The sequence below is a fragment of the Sceloporus occidentalis genome, unplaced genomic scaffold (genome assembly GCF_023333645.1).
Source record: "Sceloporus occidentalis isolate IW3139 unplaced genomic scaffold, rSceOcc1.0.p SCAF_2, whole genome shotgun sequence".
NCBI classification, from domain to species: Eukaryota; Metazoa; Chordata; class Lepidosauria; order Squamata; family Phrynosomatidae; genus Sceloporus; species Sceloporus occidentalis.
This window is the reverse complement of record NW_028316982.1, coordinates 62,041,683-62,067,666: the sequence shown is the minus strand read 5'-3', so window position 1 is coordinate 62,067,666 and position 25,984 is coordinate 62,041,683. Positions and strand designations below refer to the sequence as shown.

The following is a 25,984-nucleotide window of genomic DNA, read 5'->3' as shown; positions in this document are numbered from 1 at the left end:
CAGGAGGTCTGGGGAGGGGGAGAGAAAAGGGGTGAGGAAGGTATCTTCTTTTTTTAACATGTCCCTCTGTAGTTTTTAAGTCATGCAGGAAGGAGGTCACTTGTTTAAAAGGAGCCTAAGGAATAAACTGAGCCAGTGTAGGTTAGTGGTTTGAGTGTTGGACAATGACTCTAGAGACCAGGGTTTGAATCCCATCTCAGCCAAGCAGATCCACTGCGTGACCTTGAGCAAGTCACAACCTCTCAGCCTCAGAGGATGGCAATGGCAAACCCCTTCTGAAAAAACTTGCCAAGAAAACCCCATGATAGGTTTGCTTTAGGATCACCATAAATCGAGAATGACTTGAAGGCACACAACAAGGAATAAATTGTATGTAACACCTGGGGACTCATGATCAGATAGTTCAATGTTTTTCTTTGGTTAAAAGCAGCTATACAGAGGTAGAGGGGAATTTGTGGTGAAGCTGTGGTGCCCATGCTTAGTGGCAAGAGAAATTGGGTTATAAGAGTTTGGCATGGTTGTAGTCCTCTTGAGAGTCAGGTTTCTATGCTGCAGGTACACATGAACTCACTTGTAGATCCAGGTGCCAGGTTTCTCTCATCTGTAGCCAGGAGAGTTTTTGCTTCATTGAGGTTGCTTGATACCTAGATGTGTCTGATCTTGTCATGCTGACACATGCCTTAGTTACATCTGCAGATGCAAATGTTTATAAATTTAAAATTCTACTATTTTTTCCTCATTGCTGTGAGAAAGTAATTGAAAAATAGGCAGTTTTTGAAGGCTATTCACAGTTCAAGACTTGTTTTGTGCAAAAAGAGCATATTCTTTTGCACAGAAAATATCATTTCAATAGAGAAAACAAGTTTCCTGCAAAGAAAACAGCCTATGTTAATTTTTGTGCAGAGAGTCACAGTTTCTGTACAAAAAAACCTTTGTATTTATCATGCAGAGTAAATCCCAGATTTGGAAGATTCTTCCCTGCCCAGCATTTACCTCATGAAGAAACTTTAAAAAAAATTTGGAATAGTTCTGAGTATTCTTTCAGTTTCTAGTTAGGTCTCCCTTGGATTACTTCAGTTGCCTTTTATGACTCAACTGTTTCAGAATGTTCCATCCAAACTATTGACTGGCTTGAAGCTTTGGGAGCAGTGTTCCTCCTAAACAGCCTGCTGGGACTGCAAATCTGTAAGCAAAAGATATATCTATTTCTTATGCACCAGGTTTCCCAACAGAAATCTAGTTATTCATGGTGCACCAGCAGTACCTGCAGTGAAAGTAGTGCCCTAATAAGAAGCTGCAAAATTGGATAGAATGTGATCCCGTGCTGTAATGAGTAATGACACTGAAATCTCTTTGTTGTCTCACTTTCTGAGGATCTGGCTTAGGAGGGCTTCCTTCAATGGACTTCTTTCAATTATATTGGGAGCTGAACTTTTGACAATGAAAGGACCAAGGTCATTTCACAACTAGGAAATCACAAATACAGCAAAGGGTGGGTGGTGGGATTCAAAGCACAGAGCAGCTTGAGAGCAGGTTTTATGCCGTTTGCATAGAGGTGAATCCTAACAGAAGAATCCTGGACCTTAGAGTCTCAGATTAGCCTCAAGTGAGTCTAGAGAGCCAGGCCTTTTTCATCATAGCATGAGATTCAGGAACGCCCTTTCACAGGCAATTTCTTGTCTCCCTGTAAAATTTCTAGGATGATTACTTAGATGTTGACAAAAAAGAGGCAAAAAGGAACATATTTGTATAAAATACGTATATGCACAATATGCAATAGTACATGTTTAATAAGGATTGTTTTAATTTAACTTAACCCATCTTTATGCCTGGTGCTTTTCTATAATAAGCTGTATCCCATGTTCTCCTTATATGCTTCCAGGCTTTTTGTTGATATAATAGTAGACCATGAAAGATTATTCACAGATTATAGTTATGATAGTGATAATCATGATTATCTTTGTTAGCCTATTACCATATTATTCTGATTATCTTTGTTAGCCTATTACTATATTATTCTGATTATCTTTGTTAGCCTATTACTATATTATTCTGATTATCCCTGTAGTTTCTTAGGAGATACTTGATATACCTCTGGTAAAATTCATGGATCACATTCCTTTATGAATGCATAATGTTACTCACTGATATCCATTTAGCAAAACTAGCTTCCCTGAGCATTGATTAGTTAGTATGCTGGTGGCCACACAATCTCTGAAATACATTAAGAGACAGTGTGTATAATATAATAAGTTGGAAAGAATATTGTCTTTGCATCAGGGAGATTTTACTCAAAGTAAGCCTCACTGAAGTCAGTTAGCCTTATCACACAAGAGGTTTTTGCAGCTCTGATCCGAAGCCACTGCGGGTCCAACAATGTGAATTCATATCACACGTAATTGCTTTCTATGGGGGGTCGTTCTGAGGCGCATCCATAGTGAATCCGAAGTGACTCCTCATTTTGGTATCAAGTGAATTCACAAAAATTGCTTCTAAGCTCACTTCGATTTCACTCCAAATTGGTCTGGTGTGGAATGCAACTGTGCTTCCGTCCTGGTACACCCAAGGTCTCACATTTCCCATGATGCTGCATTGCAGTTTTGCCCCATTTGCTTCCGGTGCTCCTTCAAGAACGGACGTTTGGATGTAGCTGACAGGGATGAAGGCAATGAAACAGGAGGCTGGGGAGAGAGATGGGAACAATGGAAGTGGCCATCGGAGGCTGGAGGAAGCAATAAACTCCAACTCCCAGAATTCCATAGCACAGAGCCAGGACAGTTAAAGTGGAGTCAAACCTGATTATTTCCCCAGTGCGGATGCAACCTAAGAGAAGGCAACTGTTACAAAGGGAAGGATAGTAGATTGGATTCAGGGAGGTGGTATTTTAGGGAGCATAGAGAATAAGGGAAACCGGATCATTTCTGCACTACTCCAAACTGGATCTCCTTCAAATCCAAAGGATTTTCTTCCAAGTAAACCTGCAGCTTCTACACTGATTATTTTGCAGTGAAAGAATTTATTATTATTATTATTATTATTATTATTATTATTATTATTAGTTCCTTCGTAGTAATAATAATAATAATAATAATTTATTATTTAAAAATAATAATAATAAGTTATTAGTTTGCTGAGGCACCAGAGCTCTCTGGCAGAGAAGGCTCAATGTCTCACAACACTACAGTTCCCAGAATTCCATAGCACTGAGCCAGGGCAGTTTGCAGGAAGTAGGTGAGGAGATGTAGGGAAATCTGACAGGGAGAATCAGGATACATTTGCAGGAAGCAGGTGGGGGGTCATGGAGGGAAATCTGACAGAGAGGACCCAGGACACATTCTAAAGTAAATTGAGTAAAAAATAAAATAAAATAGAAGGGAAGAAGAAACGTGAAGCTGTCATTTACGTAAGGCTAGCATTCACGTGAAATGGAGGAGGAGGAGGAGGAGGAGGGTGTCCCAGGTACTCGCCTTCCATCCCTCCTGGGGCACTTTCTTAGGAAGCAAGGGGGCATGGAGAGAAATCTGACATGGAGGACCCAGGACACATTCTTAGAAAGTAAGGGAGGATGGAGGAAAATCTGACAGAGAGGACCCAGGAGCATGGAGAGAAATCTGAATCCAAAGCCCATAGAAAAGGCTGCTGGTTAGGATGAAAAAACTGACTCCAAAGCCCATAGAAAGAGTGCTGGATGTTTCAGGGAGGAAAGGAGGACTGTCAAGGAGAGCACTTTTGGATGATCCTAGGAGGGTTTGGGGGGCTGGCAAGGATGACACATTCGGATGTTTCAGGGAGGATAAAATATAAGGGAAGAGGAAATGTGAAGCTGTCATTCATGTAAGGCTAGCATTCATGTGAAACTGGAACCAGGAAGTGGCCCCCTTCTTTACCCCGGAAGTGCAAAGGTTCATGATGCGTTCAGATCCCCACTGAGCATGAGCAAGGGTGCCATTTCGAATTGTTGAATTCGCATGGTATGTACCGGTGTGGTAATACAATGTGCACTCACTTCACTTTGACCCTGTAATTACCACAATTTCATTCTTCACGTGTGATAGTTCATCACGTGAATTGCCTTGGATTTGAAATGACTCTGCTACAGAAGCGCTTTGGTTTAGAGTTCCAGTCTCATGTGTGATAAACACCAGTGAGCTCCACAATACAAAAAGTGTGCCTACGACTGAAATCCTTGGTTCAAATACCTACTGAGACAGAAATTTTCCAGACCATGAAGTGACTTAACTCTTAACTTGGCCTGCCTTCAAGTTTGCATTGAGGATAATGCCAGTCTCTCTTTTGAGCAATGCAGTGTGATAAATGCCAATGTTGATCTACTGTTCCTAGTATCTGCCAATGAGATTCTGGGAATTGTAGTCCAAAAAGGAAACTTCCATGCTCTGGATAAATGCATAACTCAGTCCCTGGTCACTCCTTAGAGAAATGCAAATGCAATAAATACTGAGTTGGAGAAGTGTATTTTTTGGACTAAACTCCTATGGGATTCTGCGAGTTGTAGTCCAATAAGGAAACTTTTTTCCAAGCTCCAGTTAACCACATCTACTGCAGTGTATACTGCAAAAGGGCAAGCACTGATTTCTGTCAGCCTGTGATGCCAAAGTCAGAGTAGCTCAGGTGGGGATGATGCAAGCTTCTGGCTGTGCTGGTGGCAAGGTGCCCTTGGCCCCAGAATTAGCCATCTCTTTCCCTCCCTCTAATAATTGCAGTAGTCAGCACTGTCGCTGCTGCTCGCAAGGTCTCTGAAAGGGAGGTTAGCAAAGTGGAAGTCCTTCTGCTGTCTCTTCTTCTATTGCTGCCAGCTTTCTTCAAAGTGTTGGCATGAAATTCATATTCCTAAACAGGTTGCCCTCTTTCTGCCACAACTCCAAATCTTTGTAGTTTGGGATCCTTAGTTTTCTAGGCACTGCCATGAAAGAATAGGGGACAGCCAATCAGACAGCATGGGGTCCCTTTTTTATCTGTTTTGACAGATGAGACTGGTTCTAAGTGCATCAAGGACTCTCCTTGTGGTTCTCAATGCATGCATTAGTCACCTTGGCTGAGTATACCTCAGTCTTTGTAAGCAGGGCAGCAATAGAAAATTGGAGCAGGCACACACAGAGAAACGAGAGAATGAACCTGGCCATGAGAGATTTAAGAAGCTTGTGATGTGTGCCTGATCACAAGGTTAAGAGGCGATTTGATTAGTTCACATAAGTATGTTCCCAGGGAGAAAGCTCTGGGAGGGGGGATCAGAGCCAGAGGGCAAGATGTTAAAGCTGCAGGCACTCAGGCTGGAAATCAGGTTCCTGAAAGCAAAACAAAGCAGGCAAGGAGATTAGGACTAGAGATTTGTGAAAAGAATGTGCACTATTACACAGGAATTCTGGCATCTTTGGCATGAGGTTTTCTTTGCTTTCTCAAAGACTTGAGAATGTGGTTGCATCTTGAAATGTGAACTGATGCAGATTGCCCCTTAGCATTGCACTCAGCTTTGCTGGGATTTGTCACTAGCAGGGAGTAGTCGGGTGTCTCTCAGTTCCAGAGTGTGGGATGGATGGATGGATGGATGGACGGACGGACGGACTCACTGTGACTACAACTGGCCATGATGGCTGGGAGATTCTGGGAACTCCAAAAAAGTAACATTGCTCTTCATGGACACATTGTTGTGTGCCTTCAAGTCATCTCCAATTTATTTTGGGCAGACCCAAAGGTGAACTTGTGACCGGGCTTTCTTTGCAATATTTGTTCAGAGGGGGTTTGCCTTTGCCTCTCTCTTAGGCTGAACGGGTGTGTGACTTTGTCCAAGTGGGCTTCCATGGCTGAGTGGAAATTCCATGGCTGAGCACTTCTGTGAGCCAGCATGGTTTGAACATTGGACTAGGATACTGGGGGACCACTGGGGGACCTTGAGCAAGTCATATTATCTCAGCCTCAGAGGAACACTAAAGGAAACTCCCTCTAAATAAAATTTTGCCAAGAAAACCCTGTGAAAGGGCCTCCTTAGGGTTGCCATAAGTCTGAAAGGCAGACAACAACAAAGAAGCCTTGGTGGTTGGATGGGTCAACTAGTCTGGGCTCATTTTTCATTTTATGAAAGCAAATTTATGGGTCTAAACATTTGATCTTGATAGATCTTTGATACAGTAGAAACTCAGTAATTTCTCAGCTGTTATTTGAGGCAAATGGAAACCCAGAATAGCTTTTCTTGTACCAGATGTTGAATGTTCCACTTTAAAAGTTTGAAAACTACTGATCTACTTTAGAAAAGTTCAACTGTCACAGAAACAGGACCAGATCTCTGTACAGAGCAAACTAACATTAATGGAGTGTTCCAAAAGTAAGAACCTTTGGCACTCCAGATGTTTTAGCTCACCACTTCCATGAGTCCCATGCAGCATGGCCAAAGGAAAAGGGAATTTGGAAGTTAGTCCAAAACATCTGGAGAGTTGAAGGTTTTCTGCCTTGATACATGCTCTTCATTATGCTCATTTTTCTCTTCCTGCTTTTGTCTTCCTGCTATATCAGAGTTATCCTTGTCCTTGATTTTGTTCAACCATGATAAACTGAACAGCATTTCTCTCACCCACCATTCCAGAGTGATCTTGGTGGTAAGAAGATCCTCCAGAGGAAATGGACATCCTTCATGAAAGCAAGACTGGCCTGCTACATTCCCTACTATGAGGTCCTCAAAGATGTTTTCAGCCTGAATAATGGTGACTGGAGGAGCACTGTCTTTTATGCCACATTCACCTTATCAGCACAGTGGTGAGTCAAGCATAGTTACACTCTGTTAGATACTGAATTCACTGTTAACAGTTCAGTGAAGATGCCTTGTAACCTGTTGGAAATAACCAGAACTTTTCTGTTACTTTTTTGAACTACTTCTCACAGAATCCCCCAGCAAATGTTGTTAATGGCCAAATTTTCCAAGTTAATTTAAGTAATTCTCCAAATGCATGTGTTCTTAGTGTGCCCACTCTGGCACAAGAATAAAATGTTAGGAATGAGACAGAAAACAAGGCAGAGAGTGTTCTGACCTCATCTTTTATACTGAGTGCAGTTTTAATCCGGCCTTCTTTTGTTGCAATTCTTGCATCCTGTACCGTACCACAAGTAGGACAGACAGAGTTAGAGCAAGTGAAGCTGACCTCACGTGCTTGGGTTTTTTCCAGTGCAGTTCACACTGTGCCTGTGCTCTGTGCCAATGGGAGTGGATTCAACACACTTTTGATGGGTTTTCAGAACCTTTTATGGCACCATTTGAACTTACGTTGGTATTATTCACAAGCACTATTTAAAACATCCAAAGAATAGTGAACTTACGTTGACAGAAAAGACAGCTATGCCAATCCATCCTTGATCTTCACAGTAAAGGATTCTTTTTATGTTAACTTTGTATTATTGTCATGCTGATGTTTTAATTGTCTTACTCTTTGATGTACACCGCTGTGATCGCTGGAATAGCGGTATAAAAATAAATTATTATTATTATTATTATTATTATTATTATTATTATTTAGCTGCCCTGTCTGTGTCAACACTGTTTCCTACATCCTTATACATTTCTTGTGTTTCACTTTTAAAGGAGAGGAGTGAGTTTTTCCTCTGTTCCAAACACAGGGCTGCATGGGATTTTTGTGTGGCTGGAATTCACAGACTTTTTCCTCCCATTGATCACTCCAGTCGAATATATGTACTAGTAGATGGATGGGCAGAATGTAGGAGGAGCTCAGTTTTGGTTGCCAGCAAAATCCTCTTGCCCTTGAAAATATTTTGGCACCTGATAGGGATTCAGTTTGTCAGAGTGTACTTTGCAGTAGACAAAGAACAGGTGAGACACTGAGAGCACATTATGAGAAGAAGTCCTTTGAGTGAGCATCTGTGGATTAGGTAAATAATATTTACATATACAAGAAATAAATGGTCATTGGTGGGTAGGAGACTCACCCCAGTATTTGCTGTGGTCACCTTGGCCTCACTGGGAACAAAGGACATACCATTCACCATAGAGATTTTAACCACAGACTTGGCTGGTTTTCTTTTTCTTTTATCATTTCTGGACTGGACATACAGAAACCTTAGACAGCTTTTGGAATTTTTTCTTAGCTTGTGATGTTAGTATGAATTTTTACAACTTCTTTTCTCTTAACTAGCAACTTAATCATTTTGTAAAATTCATCTGCATGGGAGGTTTTTGTCAGCAAAAGAGCATCCATAGAGTTACTATCCCAGTGTGAATCGTGCATATTTATTAGTTGTCACAGGACATTGAGCCCCAACAACAAGAACAAAGGCAAAAAACAAAGGAATCAGTCTGCAACAATGCAAGAAAAATATAACCAGAAAAGCATTTAACACAAAAGCATTTAGTACAAAACTGAGGCAAACATCATAAACTAATGTGTGTACAATATTGTTAAAATTTATGCACTACAGATTATTTTCAGCCTACAAGACTTTTGCATCTCTTCGGTGGGAAATGGTGTAGGCAATGGTTACAGCATAATTCTAAAATGCTGGTGATACTCACTTTTGGAAGTTCTGCTGTCTCACAGGCTTTTTTGAACACACTATATATTTTTTGCACATAGACATGGCAAGTACATCAAGAAAATGTTACATTTGGGTGGAGAACCTATTAGAGCTTGATGGCTGTATTCCCTAGTATAACTATCAATTGTGTGGGCCTCAAGATGTTTTGCTGCAAGTCCAGCAGCCCTAGTCAGCATAATGATGAGGTGTATTTGTCCACCCTAGTCATGTGGGAAATGAGTGTGTGTGTATGTTACTGCATTCTCGAGATGGGCAGAGGTATAGGAAAAGTGGCTTCCAAGACATTTTCTCTCTCCTTCTCTCCCTCCCTGGCTTCTTGTATTCTTAAGCCCTCTCAAAGAATTTTATAAAGGATGGGCAGCAAAATGAAAGTTTTTTAAATAAAAGGCCACCATGCACATACTCACATTGCACTAGTTTCAGGCTGTCATTGTAATTTCTTACTATAACTCAAGAGTTGTGTTGTGTTAGAAGTATTGTGGGAAATTTCAGTGGCAGTGTAGACCCAGTCTCCCAGTGAAGGGCCCAGGGCAGGCAGTGGTGATCCCTTCATAGCAGATGCCTGAAGAGATTACAGGCAGTTCTAAGCTAACAAGAAGGCTCATCTTTGGACCTTATCACACATGGGGGGGGGGGGGGGTTGCAGCTCAGATCCGCAGTCACTCCTGAGGCCAGGATCAGGATGCAGGAGAAGGCAGGGGATGATGGGATAGGTCGCTGGGGGTCCCTGGGGCCAGGATCAGGATGCAGGAGCAGTCAGGGGATGATGGGTTAGCTCACTGGGGTCCCTGAGGCCAGGATCAGGATGCAGGAGCAGTCAGGGGATGATGGGATAGCTTGCTGGGGGTCCCTGGGGCCAGGATCAGGATGCAGGAGCAGTCAAGGAATGATGGGATAGGTCGCTGGGGGTCCCTGGGGCCAGGATCAGGATGCAGGAGCAGTCAGGGGATGATGGGATAGCTCGCTGGGGGTCCCTGGTGCCAGGATCTGGATGCAGAAGCAGTCAGGGGATGATGGGATAGGTCTCTGGGGGTCCCTGGGGCCAGGATCTGTATGCAGGAGCAGTCAGGGGATGATGGAATAGGTCACTGGGGGTCCCTGGGGCCAGGATCAGGATGCAGGAGCAGTCAGGGGATGATTGGTTAGCTCGCTGGGGGTCTCTGGGGCCCGGATTGGGATGCAGGAGCAGTCAGGGGATGATGGGATTGGTGGGAGGCTGAAGGAGGGGAGCAGATCAGGGTCTAGGAGGACGCAGGGGATGATGGGATTGGCTGGTTGGCAGAGAGGAGGAGATGGCATGAAAGAGGAGGAGGGGAATGACGGAGCAGGAAGCAGGGGCCAAGAGGGGTGGCATTGGAGTGCTTTTTCACACCAGACCAAATCGCAGTGCAATCGAAGGCAGCCTGGAAGCGAATTCTCTGGAGTCACTTTTTTCCCGTTTTTACCAAAATGAGGGGTGGCTTCAGAAACACTGCTGAAGCAATTCGCAAGAGGCTCCCATAAAAATCAATGGCGTCTGATAAAACAGTCAGTTTATGACATGAAACCACATCATTGGAAGTGCAATCACTTCGGAAGTGAGCTGGAACTGAGCCACAACACCACCAAAAAGCTCCGTGTGATATACTCCTTTGTTTGGTGGTCCTGGTGATTGTTCCAAGGCTCACTTTACTGTGGAAACATAAAATACAGGTTGGCAGTTTGCAGTTCTTGTGCTGCCTTTGCCTCTTGGTTGAATGGCAAAAGCCTTCTAGAAATGCTCCACAGTTGTACCCCTTTAACAGGACTCTAGCTGTAACTTGGGCAAATCTTGGCAGAATCTCTCTCCTCACAAGAGCAGTCAGATCACCTCTGCTTTATGTGGACTCGGGATTTAGTGAGAAGCGGAAAGTTGCAGATTTGCTTGAAGGCCATTTCTCCCTATCTTCCAGGAGGAGCATGGAGGTGTCCGCTGTCTGCCGATACAACATCTCTGAGATGCGGGCAGCTTTCCAAGGGACATACATGGAATACCAGGACTCCACTCGCAAATGGTCTCAATACAATGGAGACGTGCCTGAGCCCCGGCCAGGAGCAGTAAGTTAATGTATTTGCTTTGCCTCTCATCCTAGATAAAGGCAGTGAGAGTCTCTCAATATCTCTCTTGCATATGTACATACACACACACACATAAAGTCCTTCCCTCAAGGAGTCTAATGGCTAAGAGGAGGGACTTTATCACACAGGGCTTTTACATGGTGATTAAAGCAGAAAAAGTTACTTTTGGTGATATTTATACCATCGCCTCCAAAGCGTGGCTGCTCTGTCTCTGAAGCGTAGTTAAGGCATCCTTCATTCACAGGGAAATCCCATGAATAGGCCCCTGATTGCACATGTACAGTTGTCCCTCCATATTCGCTAGGGTTAGGGGAACAAGACCCCTGTGAATATAGAAAAACCGCAAATAACAAAAACACCATGTTTTTACCTGAAGGATACCTCTCTAGGAATGTCTAGGTCCTCCAGTGCAACTCTGTGGTCTATGTCCAACATACACTGACCATAGAATGGCACTGGAATAGCTACAAATGGTCTTTCAGTGCAACTTTTAGTTAAAGTTGACCACAGAGTTGCACTGGAGGACCTAGACAGTCCTAGAGAGAACATATTAATGAAATCCATGAATAATCAAATCCGCAAATATCAAAGCCGCAAATATGGAGGGATGACTGTATTCCAGTAGCCCTGCTGGCTTTGGGCAGTCACGTAGTCTCATTGTATTCTCCTCTCCCTTTCCAAGTACAGCCTTCTCCCCAATCTCAGTGTCATAATGACTAAAATCAGGTAAAAAAAGAAATAAACAACAAAAGAAAACCTAGTGAAGGCTGCTTCAGAATGGGAGAGAGTCTCCAGTGATGGTGAACCTATGGCACGCATACCAGAGGTGGCACTCAGAGCCCTCTCTGTGGGCACACATGCTGTCGCCCTAGCACAGAGTTTGCCAGAGTTTCTTACAAGAAAGCCAGAGGGACATGGCACTTTGCAATAAGTAAGTGGGGTCTGGGTTGCAGTTTGGGCACTTGGTCTGTAAAAGGTTCACCATCACTGGGAGAGCCCAAAGCGTGTTTGAAGGCAGAAGGAAAAGAGCAAATAGAAAGGGAGAGATTAATAATGCAGAGAAGAGAAGGGAGAATAGAAGGAGCAACAGAAATTAGTAGACGAGAAGGAATTGGGTCAAGAGAACAAGTAGATGGCTTGGATAAATTCAAGGCAGAAGAAAATAGAAGGAGCAACAGAAATTAGTAGACGAGATGGAATTGGGTCAAGAGAACAAGTAGATGGCTTGGATAAATTCAGTAGCCTAGATAGTTCCTCTAGGGAGACTGGAGAAAAAGCAGAGAATTTTGCCAATATGTGTGGTTGAGATACGTACTGGAATAGAAGGAGAGTCAAGGACTATCAGAGTAGAGTGAATTAAAACAATCTTGGCAATAAAGTGGGTAGCAAAATCATTAGGAGAAAATAAGAAAGGAACTGGTGAAAGCGAAGGCCTTAACAAAGTGTTGAAGGTAGAAAAAAAGACACTGAGGGTACCACTCGTTAGCACTAATCAATGATACATAATAATTCTATTTTGCCAAAGAAATAGCAAATGAGTAAGAACAGAGAACAAATTTATAATGAATAAAAGTCAGCCAATTCAATGTACTTTTTCCATAAGCGCTCGGCTGCTCAAGAACAGGATTGGAGATTCTGAAAGACCGGAGTTAAGTCAGGGCTATTACTTAGTAGAAGATGTCGTAGGAGTTAATAAAGGGGCAAAACAGTCAAGAGTTTGAGATAATGTGGAGTTAAAGAGAGAGAGGACTAAATCCACATAGTTAGCAAGGTTTAAAGATGATAGAGAAGATTCCAATGCCTGGCCAAATATCTCAGAATTAATAGGAAGTTTCTAAAAAAGCATTGAGTAGTTCAGTGAGGAGGTGGGTTATGAGTGAGGGCCGAAGAAATAAGATGATGGCTGGATAGCAGAAATTCAATAGCCACATATTTTGACATTGCACGTTTTTAGTAAGAACTAAGTCTAGACAATGTCCAAGAGAGTGAGTAGGTGAATTAGAGCACAGTTCCAAACCAAAGGAAGAAAGCAGAGAACTAAAACATGTGGTGCTAGGATTGTTAATGTTGTCCATATGGATATTAAAGTCCCCCATGATTAAAATTGGAACATCATCTTACAAAAAATACGTCAGCCAGGAATCGAAATCAGAAAAGAACTTGGCTGATGGTCCAGGTGGATGACAGACAACTGCAACCCTCATCTGGAAAGGTGAAAAAAGTTTAATTGCATGAGACTCAAATGAAGAAAATCAGTGAGTCTGAGGAAATGATAATAATTGAAACTGCCATAGATGAGATAACAAAAAGTAAACTCCTCCTCCTCTACCCTTTTGGTGGCTAGTATAAGGACCTCCAAATGAGAGGGCAGCGGAGGTTATAATATCATAATCAGAAATCCAAGTTTCAGTGAGGGTAAGGAGGTGAAAAGATTTAGAAAGAAAAAAGACCATGGATTGCCTCAGCTTTTGAAGCACCTGATTGACAATTCCACAAAGAATAAGCAAAAGAAAACTGTGAGGGAGGAAGGCATCTGATAGATACTAAATTAGAATGAAGAGCAGGAGCCATAAAAGAGAAAAAGTTAACAAGATGAAGATCAGCAGCAAAAAGATAGACAGCAGGGAAAACATGTACACTATAGCAAGCAGTGAACTTGAACATTGCCTAGATAAAATGCAAGAACTATTCAAAATGTTCAAATAACTTGGTGATAACCCATCATTCGAGTAAACCCATCAAATTTTTTTCTTATCAGTTTAGTTCCTAAAGCTGCAATTGGCCTTCAGTTCGCTAGTGGTGATCAATATCAATAGTTTTGAGTAGACTTAGTCAAGTCCGATTAATGTCACATAGATGATCAAAACTGTTGTCACCTAGTACTGTCACTTGATATTGTTGTTTCTGTTGTTTGAAATAATAATAATAATAATAATAATAATAATAATAATAAAATTTTATTTCTATACCGCTATTCCAGCGATCACAGCGGTGTACATCAAAGAGTAAGACAATTGAAATAGTCCTGATAAAATAAGAACTAGTGAAGTAAACAGGTGATCCATTAAGCAAATTGTCAGCAATGCTTTCCCACTGTTACCAGTAGCTGGAGGTACGAAGGGCGGGGGTGATTTAGAGGCCGCCGCCACTGTTGCTGGAGCTCCCTGCAGGTCAGTTGTTAGCAAGCCTGGGGTTGAGGGCAGTTTTAATGCCATCACCGAAGTCTCTTTCTCCCTGCCTTAGCTCCCTGCAGGTCAGCTGTTAACAAGCCAAGGTTTGGGGGGTGGTTTTAATGCTGCTGCTGCCAAGGTCTCTTTCTCCCTGCCTGAGTTCCCTGCAGGTCAGCTGTTAGCAAGCCTGGAGTTGGGTGGTAGTTTTAATTGTGATAGCTAAGGTCTCTTTCTCCCTAGCATAGCCCCCTGCAGGTCAGCTGTACCCACCCTTATCTTAGAGACTTGAAACTGGATGTGTCAACAATGTTTGTTTCCCCTTGGCAGTGCATTACCAATCGTGCTCGCAAAAGTGGCTACAACTCCTCCCAGGACCTGCCCAACAATGTGCTGGATTTTATCAAACTCCACCCACTGATGTATGAAGAGGTGAAACCTGCAAATGGGGCTCCTCTATTGGTGAAGAAAAATGTGATCTATACTCAAGTTGCAGTAGACAGAGTGCGGGCCCTTGACGGGAAGGTGTATGACATCCTTTTCTTGGGAACAGGTAGGGTGTAGACAGTAGACACAACAGGGAACACATATGGGTGCTGGGTTTTTTTTTGTGTGGGGGGGTTATGCTGTGTGTTCTGCATCCAGTCTTTACTGCTCAGCAGAGTTTCCAAATTTTCTTTTCCACTTTATACCTCCACTGTGCTGCAGACAGGCTGTCCATTTTTGGGAGTCCCATTCTTCTTAAAAATAGTTTCTTCATGATAAAGTGACTAAATGCCATCAAGGCTTGGGAACTTGCTCTAAGAACAGAGAGTTGGCATTATGAAAATAATGAAATTTCACTATGGATCTTTGGAAATCCTAATTTAGTGGCAGTTATGGAGTTCAATTAACCCCTTGAAAAGTACAGTTCAGACTATTGTGAAGATGAGGAGTGAAGGGAAAAGAGCTGTGACTAATTTTGGGTGGCTCAGGCTTTTCTGCTGCCTGAGGTGGAAAGCAAAGTGCTACCTGCCTCCTTTCCACCAATGGAATTCCTTCATTATGTCATCACATTATTTCCAGAGGCACAGAGGTTCTGTGTCAGAGCCTTGCTGGTCACAAAAAAGTGTCTTGTGGATCTCAGCACAGAACTGGTGACTTTCTGAATGCCAGGCTGAGAAGGTCCCCAGAGCCAGGCATTGTGTGGGTGAAATCACCTAGAAAATCAAGCAACAGATTAGCTCACTGTGCTGCACTGCCTGAAGCGACTGCCTCACTTGATCTAATGCTGGGGTAGGGCCTGGAATAATCGTTGTTTGCACCTCAGAAATACCCTACAGACTAGCTGTACAAGACTTGGGCATTCTAGTGTTTCTCGTAAATCTGAAACTCTCACCTGCCAACTGGATACAGAATATAATACGCAGAGTTTGTACACTGAGACCACCATCCTGTTAGTGAAATAGAAAGTATAGTCAGCCCTCTGTATCTACAGATTCTTTATCTGTAGAATCAAGCATCCACAGTTTGAAAATATTTTTAAAATATTTTTAATCAAAAATATTGATATAAGGGACATCATTTTACCATCCACTATATATAATGGGACTTGAACACCCACAGACTTTGGTATTCACAGTAGATACCAAGGGCCTACTGTATAAGCCTAACATATGCCTATGTAATCTGTTTTTGTTTGTTGCAAAATTTGGCATTATCTTCCACTTTTTGCAATGAGCAAAGGCCCCCAAAACTCCCTTTCACAGCAATAGCACCTTCCAGCTGTTCAGTGGCTGGTGGAGAGTGGATGGGATCAGATAAGTATCTGGCTGTCTTCTTTTAGCCAGCTCAGAACTTTGGTAGATCTCAGCATATGATGTCATTGTTTTACATCTGGCGGGGGCAATATAGCAATACACTTTTCTGACCCCCCCCCCCCCGAACTCTGCACCAGCCCATGAGTGGCCATGGAGAGGGCTGTTGCGGAGAAATAATTAGTCGTGAGGGTGATGATTGGGGAGCTGTAAAATAGTTTTACATGCAGAAGTTTTATGCTATACTCAGTGATATGGGATCTTGATATGTATGTTGCTGAAGAGAGAGTATGGATAATTGCCTTGCTGCCATTTTGACTCTGACTCTTTCTCCCCAGGTAATGGCTGGATACATAAGGCTGTAGTCCTTGGTTCTACAGTCCACATCATAGAGGAGATACAGGCCTTCAGAGTTCCCCAGCCTGTGGAGAACCTCATCATTTCAAAACAGCAGGTAGTGGTGGCATCAGACTCACACACGCCCACCAAAATGCCTTTGGATGCCGTACCTGAAAGCATCCTTTCTGACCTGGTTCCTTCTAGATGAGTTGGACTGAAACTCTTAGATACCCTTGGTTTAAGCTCCACTAACTGGGAGATTCTAGAGTTGTAGCCCAAACGCATTTGGAGGGCAACAGTTTAGAGAAGGCTTCCTTGAGGGTCCTTGTGTCCTGTTAAAAACCAGTGCATTAAAAAAAGGTTGAAGCACAGTAAGCAAATTCTCACAGCAGTAGGTCTGCTGCTGACAATTAGGGGACCAAGCCAGAAGAGTCTTAACGTCATCTCTAACCAACACCTGGCTCTTCTCTGTCAGACCTCCATGGGTGAAAGCACTCAGATACACTCATAAGATGGGAATGTTCACCTTTCTAATTAGCCACCACAGTGGCAGAATACTATCAGCATTAATAAACCATCAGTCAAGGTGTGGTTATCCTCTTAGCTTTTTTTTTTTTTTTTTTTTTTTGGTGGGGGGTAGGGATGGGAGTTCTAAGATAGAATGTGGGTGTTGTTGCTTTTTCTCCTCTTGTGCATTCCAACTCCTGTCATATCTGCAAAATGGGCAGCCCCAGATAAAGCAGTGCCTTGAGGGTGATTATTTATTCTTGCCCTTCACTAAACTGCCCCCACCCAATATATTAACTCAGCTGTCTGAGGGCCTGCTATGTGCTGTACTCTGCTGGCTGGCTTGTTGAAGTCCTTGGCTTTTCATTTTGCAGCTTGCTATACTATTCCCTGTTACTTGTCAAGCAGTTAAATTCTCAAGTTTAAATCCTTCCCATCCCAGCCTCTAGGATCCTGCCATTCCAAGTTAGGAGTGTTACATTGGGTTTTTATTTTCCTAACAGATATTCTGTACCTTTAACAACTTACGTGATAGGCAGAAAATCAGTAGGCAGAAGGTTGGCTTTATGTCTCTTTCAGCAAACACTGAATACACCCATTCTTGTTACATTAAAGAGTCCAGTCCTGTTTCTAGCTGATTTTCTAGTTCCTTTCTTGTGTAACAAAGGTTTAAAGTTCAGTTTGCCTGACCTATGAGTTGTAACTTGTGTGAAGGGCTGCAAGGTGGGGCAGTGTTCTACCTCTAAGACAAACTTTCCCCAACCTTGCGGCTTCTAGATGTGTTGGCCATGCCAGCATGGATTCCTAAGGGTTGTAATCCAACCAAACAAAAGGATGCTGGACTGTAGAAAGCTGCTGTAAGTAAGCTATTTTTGTGAAGGCTTGTCCTGCGTGCCCCTCTTAGCCCTGGGAGACTATGAGGATTGTCACCTTTGTATTGGCCCTGCTCCTGTGCCTTGCTTCAACCAGCAGCCTGATCTGCAGGTGTTTAGTTGGTGATGCTTTTCCTGCCTTGGAGATAAAAGGAGTGGGGAATGCTTTACCTGGTAAACACCAGCACTGCATGTCAGGTTGCTTGTTAAAGAAAGGAATGTGGGTGGAGAGGAGGGAGACATGGTTCCTGTTTTCTTGGCTGCTTTGGTTCCTCTTTCATTGGAAACATCTCCCACACTCAACAAGGAATGCAACTCTGCCCCAGCTTTTGTGACACAAAAGTAGCTTTGGAGAAAAAGCTCTGTAGACTAGGAGATGGGCAAAGAGGAACACCCTTGAAAACCTTTGTCCAGCATTGGGATGAGGGGAGTTGTAGTGCAGCACATCTGGAGGGTGACGGATAGAGCATAGTCACCTTGAGCCTCGCAGGATAAAGAGCTGCATGGATGACGCCACCATCTTGCTCTGTAACTCTGCTGCCCTCTGCTGGACAAAATGGGACCCTTTCGCTTCCCTTCACTATCACATGAAGATAAACTACTAGCTAGGTAAAGATGAGACATCTCATCTCTAAAGACATTCAATCCTGTCTAATCTTGGAAGCTAAGCAGGCTCAACCCTAGTTACTACTTGAATGAGAGATCATCAATGAATACCAGGTGCTGTGGGCTATATTTGAAAGGAAGAAACTGGTAAAACCACCTCTAAATATTCCTAGCTTAAGAAAACCTATGAAATTCATAGGGTAGCCATAAGTTGACAGGTTACTTGAGGGCACATACACACAGCTATATATGATTCCAGCTTTCTGAAGAATCTGGCTTATATCCCAGTATCCCAGTTTGTCCCAGTGGACAAACTCCTGTCTGTAATCCTGAGGAGGATGTAGCTTGTTGATGTCTGTAAGGGAGCATGAGGAAGGTGTGGCTCAGATGTGACCTCACTTGTAGGGCCCAAAGCTCACTGAATTCTCAATTTTTAAAATATTTTGTGTGATATTTCACCCCAAAACCAGGCATATGAAAATGTGCACTAACAATGAAACACAGAATTCCCTAATATCCCAGCCAAAATGACAACTTCTTCTGTTGTGGCTGAGATACTGCTAATAACATGGGAGGTTTGTTTGGGGTTGCCCTGTAGTGGTTGGGGAGAAATTGGCCCCGACTCCTGTGCACCTCCCCACTTGGTAAAATATCAGTGTTACTGATTCTTTGGCTTCCTGTCTGAGTACTGAGACACCTTTAGCTGTTCTGCCTTTAATCTGGACCTTTGAACATTATCTCTTTCATTTACTTTTAATCATAATTCATTAACCCATTCATTACTGTGCAGCTGAACAGGGTGTGACCAGATGGTTCTCTAGCAGTAGTGGGGAACAAGGAACTCCCTGGATGTTGGGTTACAGCTCCCATCATCTCTAATCATTGACTCAGCTGACTATGGTAGATGATACCTGCACTCCATCAACATCTCCTGGGGACATCTTTCCCACCAATCTCCTGTCCTGTTGTGATGCTCCAGGGCATCTATGTTAAGTACATTTCCTCTCTGTACTCTCTTTACAGCGAAATTTGTATATAGGGACCCAGAGTGGAGTCCTGCAGTTGCCAATGTCCACCTGCAGAAGATATATTTCCTGCTTCGATTGTATCTTGGCCCGGGATCCCTACTGTGGCTGGGATGGTGAGAAATGTCGAGAACTAGATGAAGCACTGGACAGGTATGGGAATATGAATTAAGAACAGATTGGGAGCAATGACTGGAAAAGAGTGAATGTGTTTAGGGCCAAGACCTGTGTTTTTCATGTCTTAATGAAACTGGGGTTTTGTGATGGTGAAGCCTGATGCACTGCAGCTGCTGTATTGAGGCCTGTGTCAAGCCTATTGGACCTTTGGAATAATATAATGTTTTGTGCCAGGCTTCCCCCTGCTCTCATTCAGTCAAACGAGGGTATCCAATATAACTCTTCTGTGACTTCTTTGAATACCTGAGTGTCTCATAATAGTCCGCTTCGATTTGATAGTATGCATAAAAATAAGAAGCTCAAGAACTATTTTCAAAAAATGAAATGGTTACAACAGGAGCAATCATAGAAAAATACATAAAATTATAAGGCAGCAGTCTTAAATTCTAAACGAATTCATAAAAGACCAATATAGACAGATTTAAATAAAATAGGTTAAATGTTTACTTTTCTTTGGAAGATATCTGTGAAGCCTATGGTGCATATTTTGGAGTGTGGGGAAGCTGTGCATAATGTTTTGCTTATGACAGAAGTGGGGTCCTCCAGATGTTGTTGGACTCAGATTCCCATCAGCCTCTCCCAATATGACTAATGGGGAAAGATGGTGGAGGGCGCAGTCCATCAACATCTGGAAGGCCACAGGTTCCCTACTTATGTCATAAAGAATGGGCATTGAGGCATATTTGCTGGAGTACGTAAGAGTGTGCTCATGAGTGTATTATTATCTGTAATAGATTTCATCAGGTGAGTGCTGTATGTTACTGCTATATAAGACTTTCCCAACTGATTAAAGTCCTACTTAATGTTGCTCAGGTCTCTGCTGATCCAGGATGTACTGCATGGCAACATGGGCTGCTTGAATTACTCTGCACAGGGTAAGGTTAATTGCTTCCATTCCTTGGCCTTCTACTTGAGCAGGGGGAGCATATTGGTAGGGGAGTCTTATCTGTGATACCTTTGACTGGTGCTCTAGACCAGAGGTTCCCAACCTTTGTTGGGTCGTGACCCCCATTGCGACCGAAAGTTCCACCCGGTGGACTCTCTGATGGGTTGGGAGGGCAGGAAGGGGCGGGATTTCTGGCCGCCTACAAGCCCCAGCGCCCTTTGTGGTCAGAAGTCCTCTTCCTGGCCTCCCAACTAATCAAGGAGGCCGCTGGCCGGAAGAAGAGGCAGGACTTCCAGCCTCAAAGGCTGCTGGAAGCCCCTCCGTCTCTGCCTCCTCTTCCTCACCCCTCCTCCTCCTCCACACCGGCCAGATCTGCTCTGACCTACCACAACTGCCATCACACAGGGCTTCCGCTGCTGCTGTAATAGCAGTGGCAGCAGCAGTCCTGCGCAGTGGTGGTGATGGTGGCAGCCGTGTGGAGGAAGAGGAGGGAAAGGAGGTGGCAGTGGCAGCGGCGGCTGCCATGAAGCGGTGAGGAGGAGGAGGCAGCCCCAGCCCCATCCTCACACAGTGGCAGCAGTGGTGGAGCCCGTGGGGAGGAGGAGGAGGCAGCCTCAGCCCCAGCCCCAGCCCCACGCGGTGGTGGCAGTGGTGGCGGCTGCAAGGAAGAGGGAGAGGAGGAGGCAGCCCCAGCCCCGCGTGGTGGCAGTAGCTGTGGCGGCGGCCGTGGGGAGGAGGGGGAGGAGGAGGAGGCAGCTCCAGCCCCATGCAGTGGCAGTGGCGCCACCACATGGAGAAAGAGGAGGAGGTGGTAGGCCAAAGTACGCCTGGCAGTGTGGAGGAGGAGAAGGAGGAGGGGTGAGTCCCAACCTGGCAACCCCGAGAAAGGGTCGATCAACCCCTGAAGGAGTTGCAACCCCCAGGTTGGGAACCCCTACTCTAGACAGAGAAAAGGATCACCCAAAAGGAACAGTTAATCTGCTTCCCACCTTTACTTGGAAGAGAGGCAAGCCATCTGTTTTTCATCTCCTTCCTGTCCCACATCAAAAAATATGTTTACCCTCAATCACCCAGTTATCTTCAGCATAGGGCTAGTGTAACAACTACAACAAAACATCAGATAATGTGCACATAGTGAATTATGCCTATTAAAACTACTCTGATACAGTTCTTTATGTTATGGACTCTTTCTTCTTTCAAAATTGCATTTCTTTTAAGTTGATTTTGCAAAAATGTAGATCAAGAGAAGAGCGTGGAATTACGGCACAGATGGAAGATATATACCTTAGAAGAAATAGCCATGGAAGAGAGATATTGTCAGCAGCATTCAGAGTATTAGCCATCTCCAGACCATGAGAACCTGTGTCCATGCAAGCTCAGATGTCTGATATTTCACCAGATATTGCCCTCAGATAACCTAATCTTTTTCAAAGTAGCAAGGAATTTCTTTTTAAAAGGTGCCAAGGGATGGGAAGGACAAGAAAATTGACATTCCTAAATGGCAAAATCTTTTTAACTGCCCTTCTCAAGACCTTTGAATGTCCTGTCTCTTTCACTTTGAGAATTCAAACAGCCTCTTCCCAAAGCTTGAAAAAGTTGTTTTCTTAGAGTTCAAGTCCCAGAATTGGCCATGCTTACTGTAATCCAGAGCAATAACATTTCCCAGCTATATCTCTTATCTACTATATTCAGCAATGCTCTGCTTACTCCCCTGGCCAGCTGTTGTTGGTTTGTGTGTGTGAGCCCTTTCCTCTTTTTATGTCTTCTGCAGCCACACCTGTACAGAAAAACCGGACAGTGCTACGTGGCGATGATGTGCTTCTCCCTTGCGAGCAGACATCCAACCTGGCACGAGCAACTTGGCTGGTGAATGGCACAGAAGTGCTGGCTGAGGATGGGCAAGGCCGCTTTCGCTTGGGAGTGGATGGGCTGCTGGTGACGAATATGCAGCTTGAGTATAGTGGGGAGTACCAGTGTTATGCCGAAGAGAATGGCCTCCGGGCCCTGGTGGCTTCCTATGCCCTCACCGTTCTTCCTGAGCAGCTGGTGCCGCAGCTGCCCCCCACAATGGCCCATCCATCCTGGCACGCTGCCAGCTATGCTTATGGGGATATGAAGTTTATCTACATTGCAGTCATAACAGTGCTGGGGGGCTTGTGCTTCGTGCTGAGTGTGGCACTCCTCTACATTTCCTGTCTGCAGAAACGCAAGGGCAAGTACAGCCTCAGGGTCCCGCAGGCCTCCAGTGTGGAGCTGCAGACTGTTTCCTCAAACTGTGTGGGCAAAGGCAGCCCAGAGGAGGAAGAGGAAGAGGACCTTGGCATCTTCCCTGATGGCTGTCTTCAGATCATCCCTGGGGAAGCCCCCATGCTGGCATCCCCGTCCAAGGATGCTCCTCCCGCCCCACCCCCACCCCCTCCTCCACTGCCCGCTGAGTTCACCAACGGCATCCCCACCTTGCCCAACATGCTGCGCAAGATGAACGGTAACAGCTACATGCTCCTGCGGCAGAACGAGGAGCCATGCACTTCACCACTGTACAACTCCTTTACTGAGGAGCTGAGCAAGATCCTGGAGAAGCGGAAACACACACAGCTGGTAGAAAAGCTGGATGAGAGCTCCGTGTAGGGGAGGGTCCCAGGGAGCCCACTTTGCTGAACTGATTCCTCAAAGTCCTCTGTGATTCCCGCTCCCCCTTCCAACAGAACCAGTGTTATGACTCAGCAACTACCTCCGGAGCGGCCCTCCGGAGCCGCCACAGACTCCGTGCTCATTTCCTCTTTTATTCTATTCAGTTTTGTTTTGGTTGTTGTCTTTTTGTTGGCATTGATTGTTTTGTTTTCCAATTACTGTAAAAAAGAAAAATCTATTTAAATGGGAATTATATTTATATATAAAAGGATAATCGATAAACAGGATCCACAAAGATCTGTTGGATTTGTCTGGATGACTCTACCTTGCCCCTTGGAGCATGTCTGAGTGTGCCAGTGGCTTGGATGGAGAATCAAGCTGTGAATCAAACTGGGTGGTGGGAGTTTTCTGTCTACAGCCCCTCCAACTAGCCAGAAAGGCAATGGAGGATGAGATGTTCTGATTTTGAAAGGTAGGTAACACAACTCTTTATAAAGCCCAGGTTGCCATCCCCCCGAGTCAGTCTTTATTGTTAGGTTATGTTTTGAATATAACCTAAATACACATCCCTCCATATTTGCAACTTTGATATTTGCGGATTTGATTATTCACGGATTTGATTGATATGTTCTCTAGGAATATCTAGGTCCTCCAGTGCAACTCTATGGTCATCTTTAACCAAACGTTGCACTGAAAGACGTAGAGATTCCTAGAGAGAACACTCCACTAAGCATTTATAGCTCCTCCAGCGCAGTTCTATGGTCAGTGTCTGTCAGACGTTGTCCACGGAGTTGCATTGGAGGACCTAGAGATTCCTAGAGAGATGTCCTCTCAGGTAAAAACATGGTGTTTTTGTTATTTGTGATTTTTCCATATCCATGGGGGTCTTGTGCCACTAACCCTAGTGAATATGGAGGGACAAGTGTATTTATATCAGGAGTGACTAGGTGTGGCCCTCCAGATGTTGGATTTGAATTCTCATAATTATTTACCATTGACAATGCTTCTCATTGCTGCTGGGAACTGCATATCTTTAATGTCCAGGAACAAGAGAAAGTTATGACCATGAATAACTTCTAAAAATGTAAGTATAGCTTACAGGCCATAGACTTAATTAACACTATTGTAGTGAAAAGCAGTAGAGTGGATTCAACAGCTGAGAATGACCAGCCTTTCTTTGTGTAAGTGAAGCCCTGGGAAATGGTACCCTTGGCAGAATTTGGGTTATGATCTATTTATCTAAGCAAGGTTGGGGGAGCATGTAGCCCTCCAGATGTTGGGCCACAACTCCTGTGATTCCACACCACCGAATACTGGATGGGAACTGCAGTGCAAAAGCATCTTGATAAACTCTTTCCTGCTGTTTTGAAAGTGATTGTGTTTGTACTGCTCTTACTATAGGTCTCCTACAGTGATTGTGGCAGAACACTAAATTTCATTTTGAGAATCTTCAGAATTTTTTCAGCAAGCCTTGGCTTGTCTGGCGTACAAGAATAATAATTTTGCTCCTGGTCTCTTTTTGAATTGTTACAGTTTCTCCTGGATGGATTATGATTTGTTTGGTTTACCAGGAGAAAGAGTTGAGACTGACATCTTCCAAAGTTCACAGGGTTCAGCTCTTCAAGGTAGCCACATTGGTATAGGATGGAAAGAGCAGTCTCTCTGAGAGGGCTCAGAAGTTCCCTAGGGTATGAGTGGGCATCTTCTGGCTCCCTGGTTTTGGATGACAATTTCCCCCCAGTATTGTTAACATAGCTATTGAATGATGGGAGATGCAGTCCAACATCATCTGGAGGAGGACTACATGTTCTCTACTCCGCAGCAAGGGTATGGTATCTTTTCAGTCTAGAGACCAAAGTTAATTTTAGATAACCTTTCAGGACTTTGTTCCATTACCAGGTTAGATATCTACTTGCAAGACAGAAACATGTTGCTGCATAGCACCGATTGGTTCTGCACAGGTGTGGTTGTAGACATGGAACAAAGTCCTGAGAGGTTTTATGAAGTTAAATTTGGATAACAAAACATGAGAAGGTTGAACAAGCTGGGCATGTTCAGCTTGGTGAAAAGAAGATAGGGGCGACATGACATTTAAATACCCCAAGGTATTTAAGAAAGAAAGTCACAAAGAATAGGGTACAGTATCATCCAAAATCCACAAAACAGTGATACCTTTATGGGCCAACCAAAATGCACATACATGTTCCAAGCTTTTGGAGCTCCACTGGCTCCTTCATCAAGCAAAGATATTAAAAATCATACAGGAGAAAGAAAGAAAAAAGTACCATGATGGTCATAGCCCTGTATGTGGTGGTTGTCCTCAGTTCAGATGGTATGGAAAGGTATTCATGCAGGTGGGCTCCTCTTCCTTCTGGCCATGTGAATACTGGGAGATGAAGTCCAGGAAATAAACTTTAAATCTCATGAGACAAAAAGCTACTGCCTTTGAGAGCCAGTTTGTCTCTAATCCTTTGTGCAGCTAAAATCCCTTTTGTTACAAAGAAAACGCTGAATTTATTTCCTGGACTGACTCTCCCAGTAACCACAGGGCCAGAAGGGAGAGGGGCCCACTTTCATAAATACCCTTCCATACCACCTGAACCGAGGACAACAGCCATAGCATCTTGACCAAATGCAGGGCTATGATTCTGAACCATTGTCAATCATTTTTTTCTTTATAATTTTTAACACCTTTGCCTTTTGAAGCCAATGGACCTTCAAAAGCTTGCAACATGTACAATATGCGTTTTGGTTGGTCTAATAAAGGTATCACTGTTTTGTGGATTTTAGATGATACTGTATAGTACTTTGCTATATGGCCAACACGACTACCCTTGGATATATTTTCTGGAGATGAAGAGTAGGGTGCAGGTTTGTTTGTTCAGAGGATAGAGCTACATCTAATGGTTTTAAGTTACAGCATTGAACAGACCATTAGAAGTTGACAGTGAAATCAGTTCAGCAATGGAAACATTTGCCTAGTGAGATGGTGAAGTGATGTAGCGGAGGGGGGGTCCGGGGGGGTCTGGACCCCCCTTTGGTTAGATACAATGAATGGTATGTGCCACCGCACCCAAGCCCCATTATAATGGTGGCACTTAGTCTGTTTTTTGGGACCCTCCATTCCCAAAATCCTGGCTATGTCCCTGGATGGTGGGGTCCCCTCTTAAAAAAGAAGCTGAAGAGCTACCTGCTTGGGATGCTCTGGATGGAGATCCTACACTGAGGAGGGGGTTGAACCCAATGACTGAGAGGACCACTTCCATCTCTTATGAGTCTATGATTCTGTAGTGGGTGGGTCCAAAAGCAACAGTAGAATCAAAAATAA

At 43.9% G+C, this 25,984-nt stretch overlaps 1 protein-coding gene across 7 annotated transcripts in view; it reads left to right on the top strand.

The window, feature by feature from the left end:
• SEMA4G (semaphorin 4G) overlaps nucleotides 1-22,958 on the top strand; it is a 154,073-nt gene extending 131,115 nt beyond the window's left edge. For all 7 annotated transcript variants that reach the window (XM_089509740.1, XM_089509746.1, XM_089509743.1 and 4 more), the window contains 7 exons: nucleotides 6,596-6,765; nucleotides 10,485-10,629; nucleotides 14,148-14,370; nucleotides 15,952-16,067; nucleotides 18,961-19,115; nucleotides 19,953-20,014; nucleotides 21,797-22,958. In XM_089509740.1, the coding sequence (XP_089365866.1) occupies nucleotides 6,596-6,765; nucleotides 10,485-10,629; nucleotides 14,148-14,370; nucleotides 15,952-16,067; nucleotides 18,961-19,115; nucleotides 19,953-20,014; nucleotides 21,797-22,653 (1,728 nt within the window). In that variant the 3' untranslated portion in view covers nucleotides 22,654-22,958. The remainder of the gene's footprint in view (nucleotides 1-6,595; nucleotides 6,766-10,484; nucleotides 10,630-14,147; nucleotides 14,371-15,951; nucleotides 16,068-18,960; nucleotides 19,116-19,952; nucleotides 20,015-21,796) is intronic.
• Nucleotides 22,959-25,984: the final 3,026 nt, after the last annotated feature.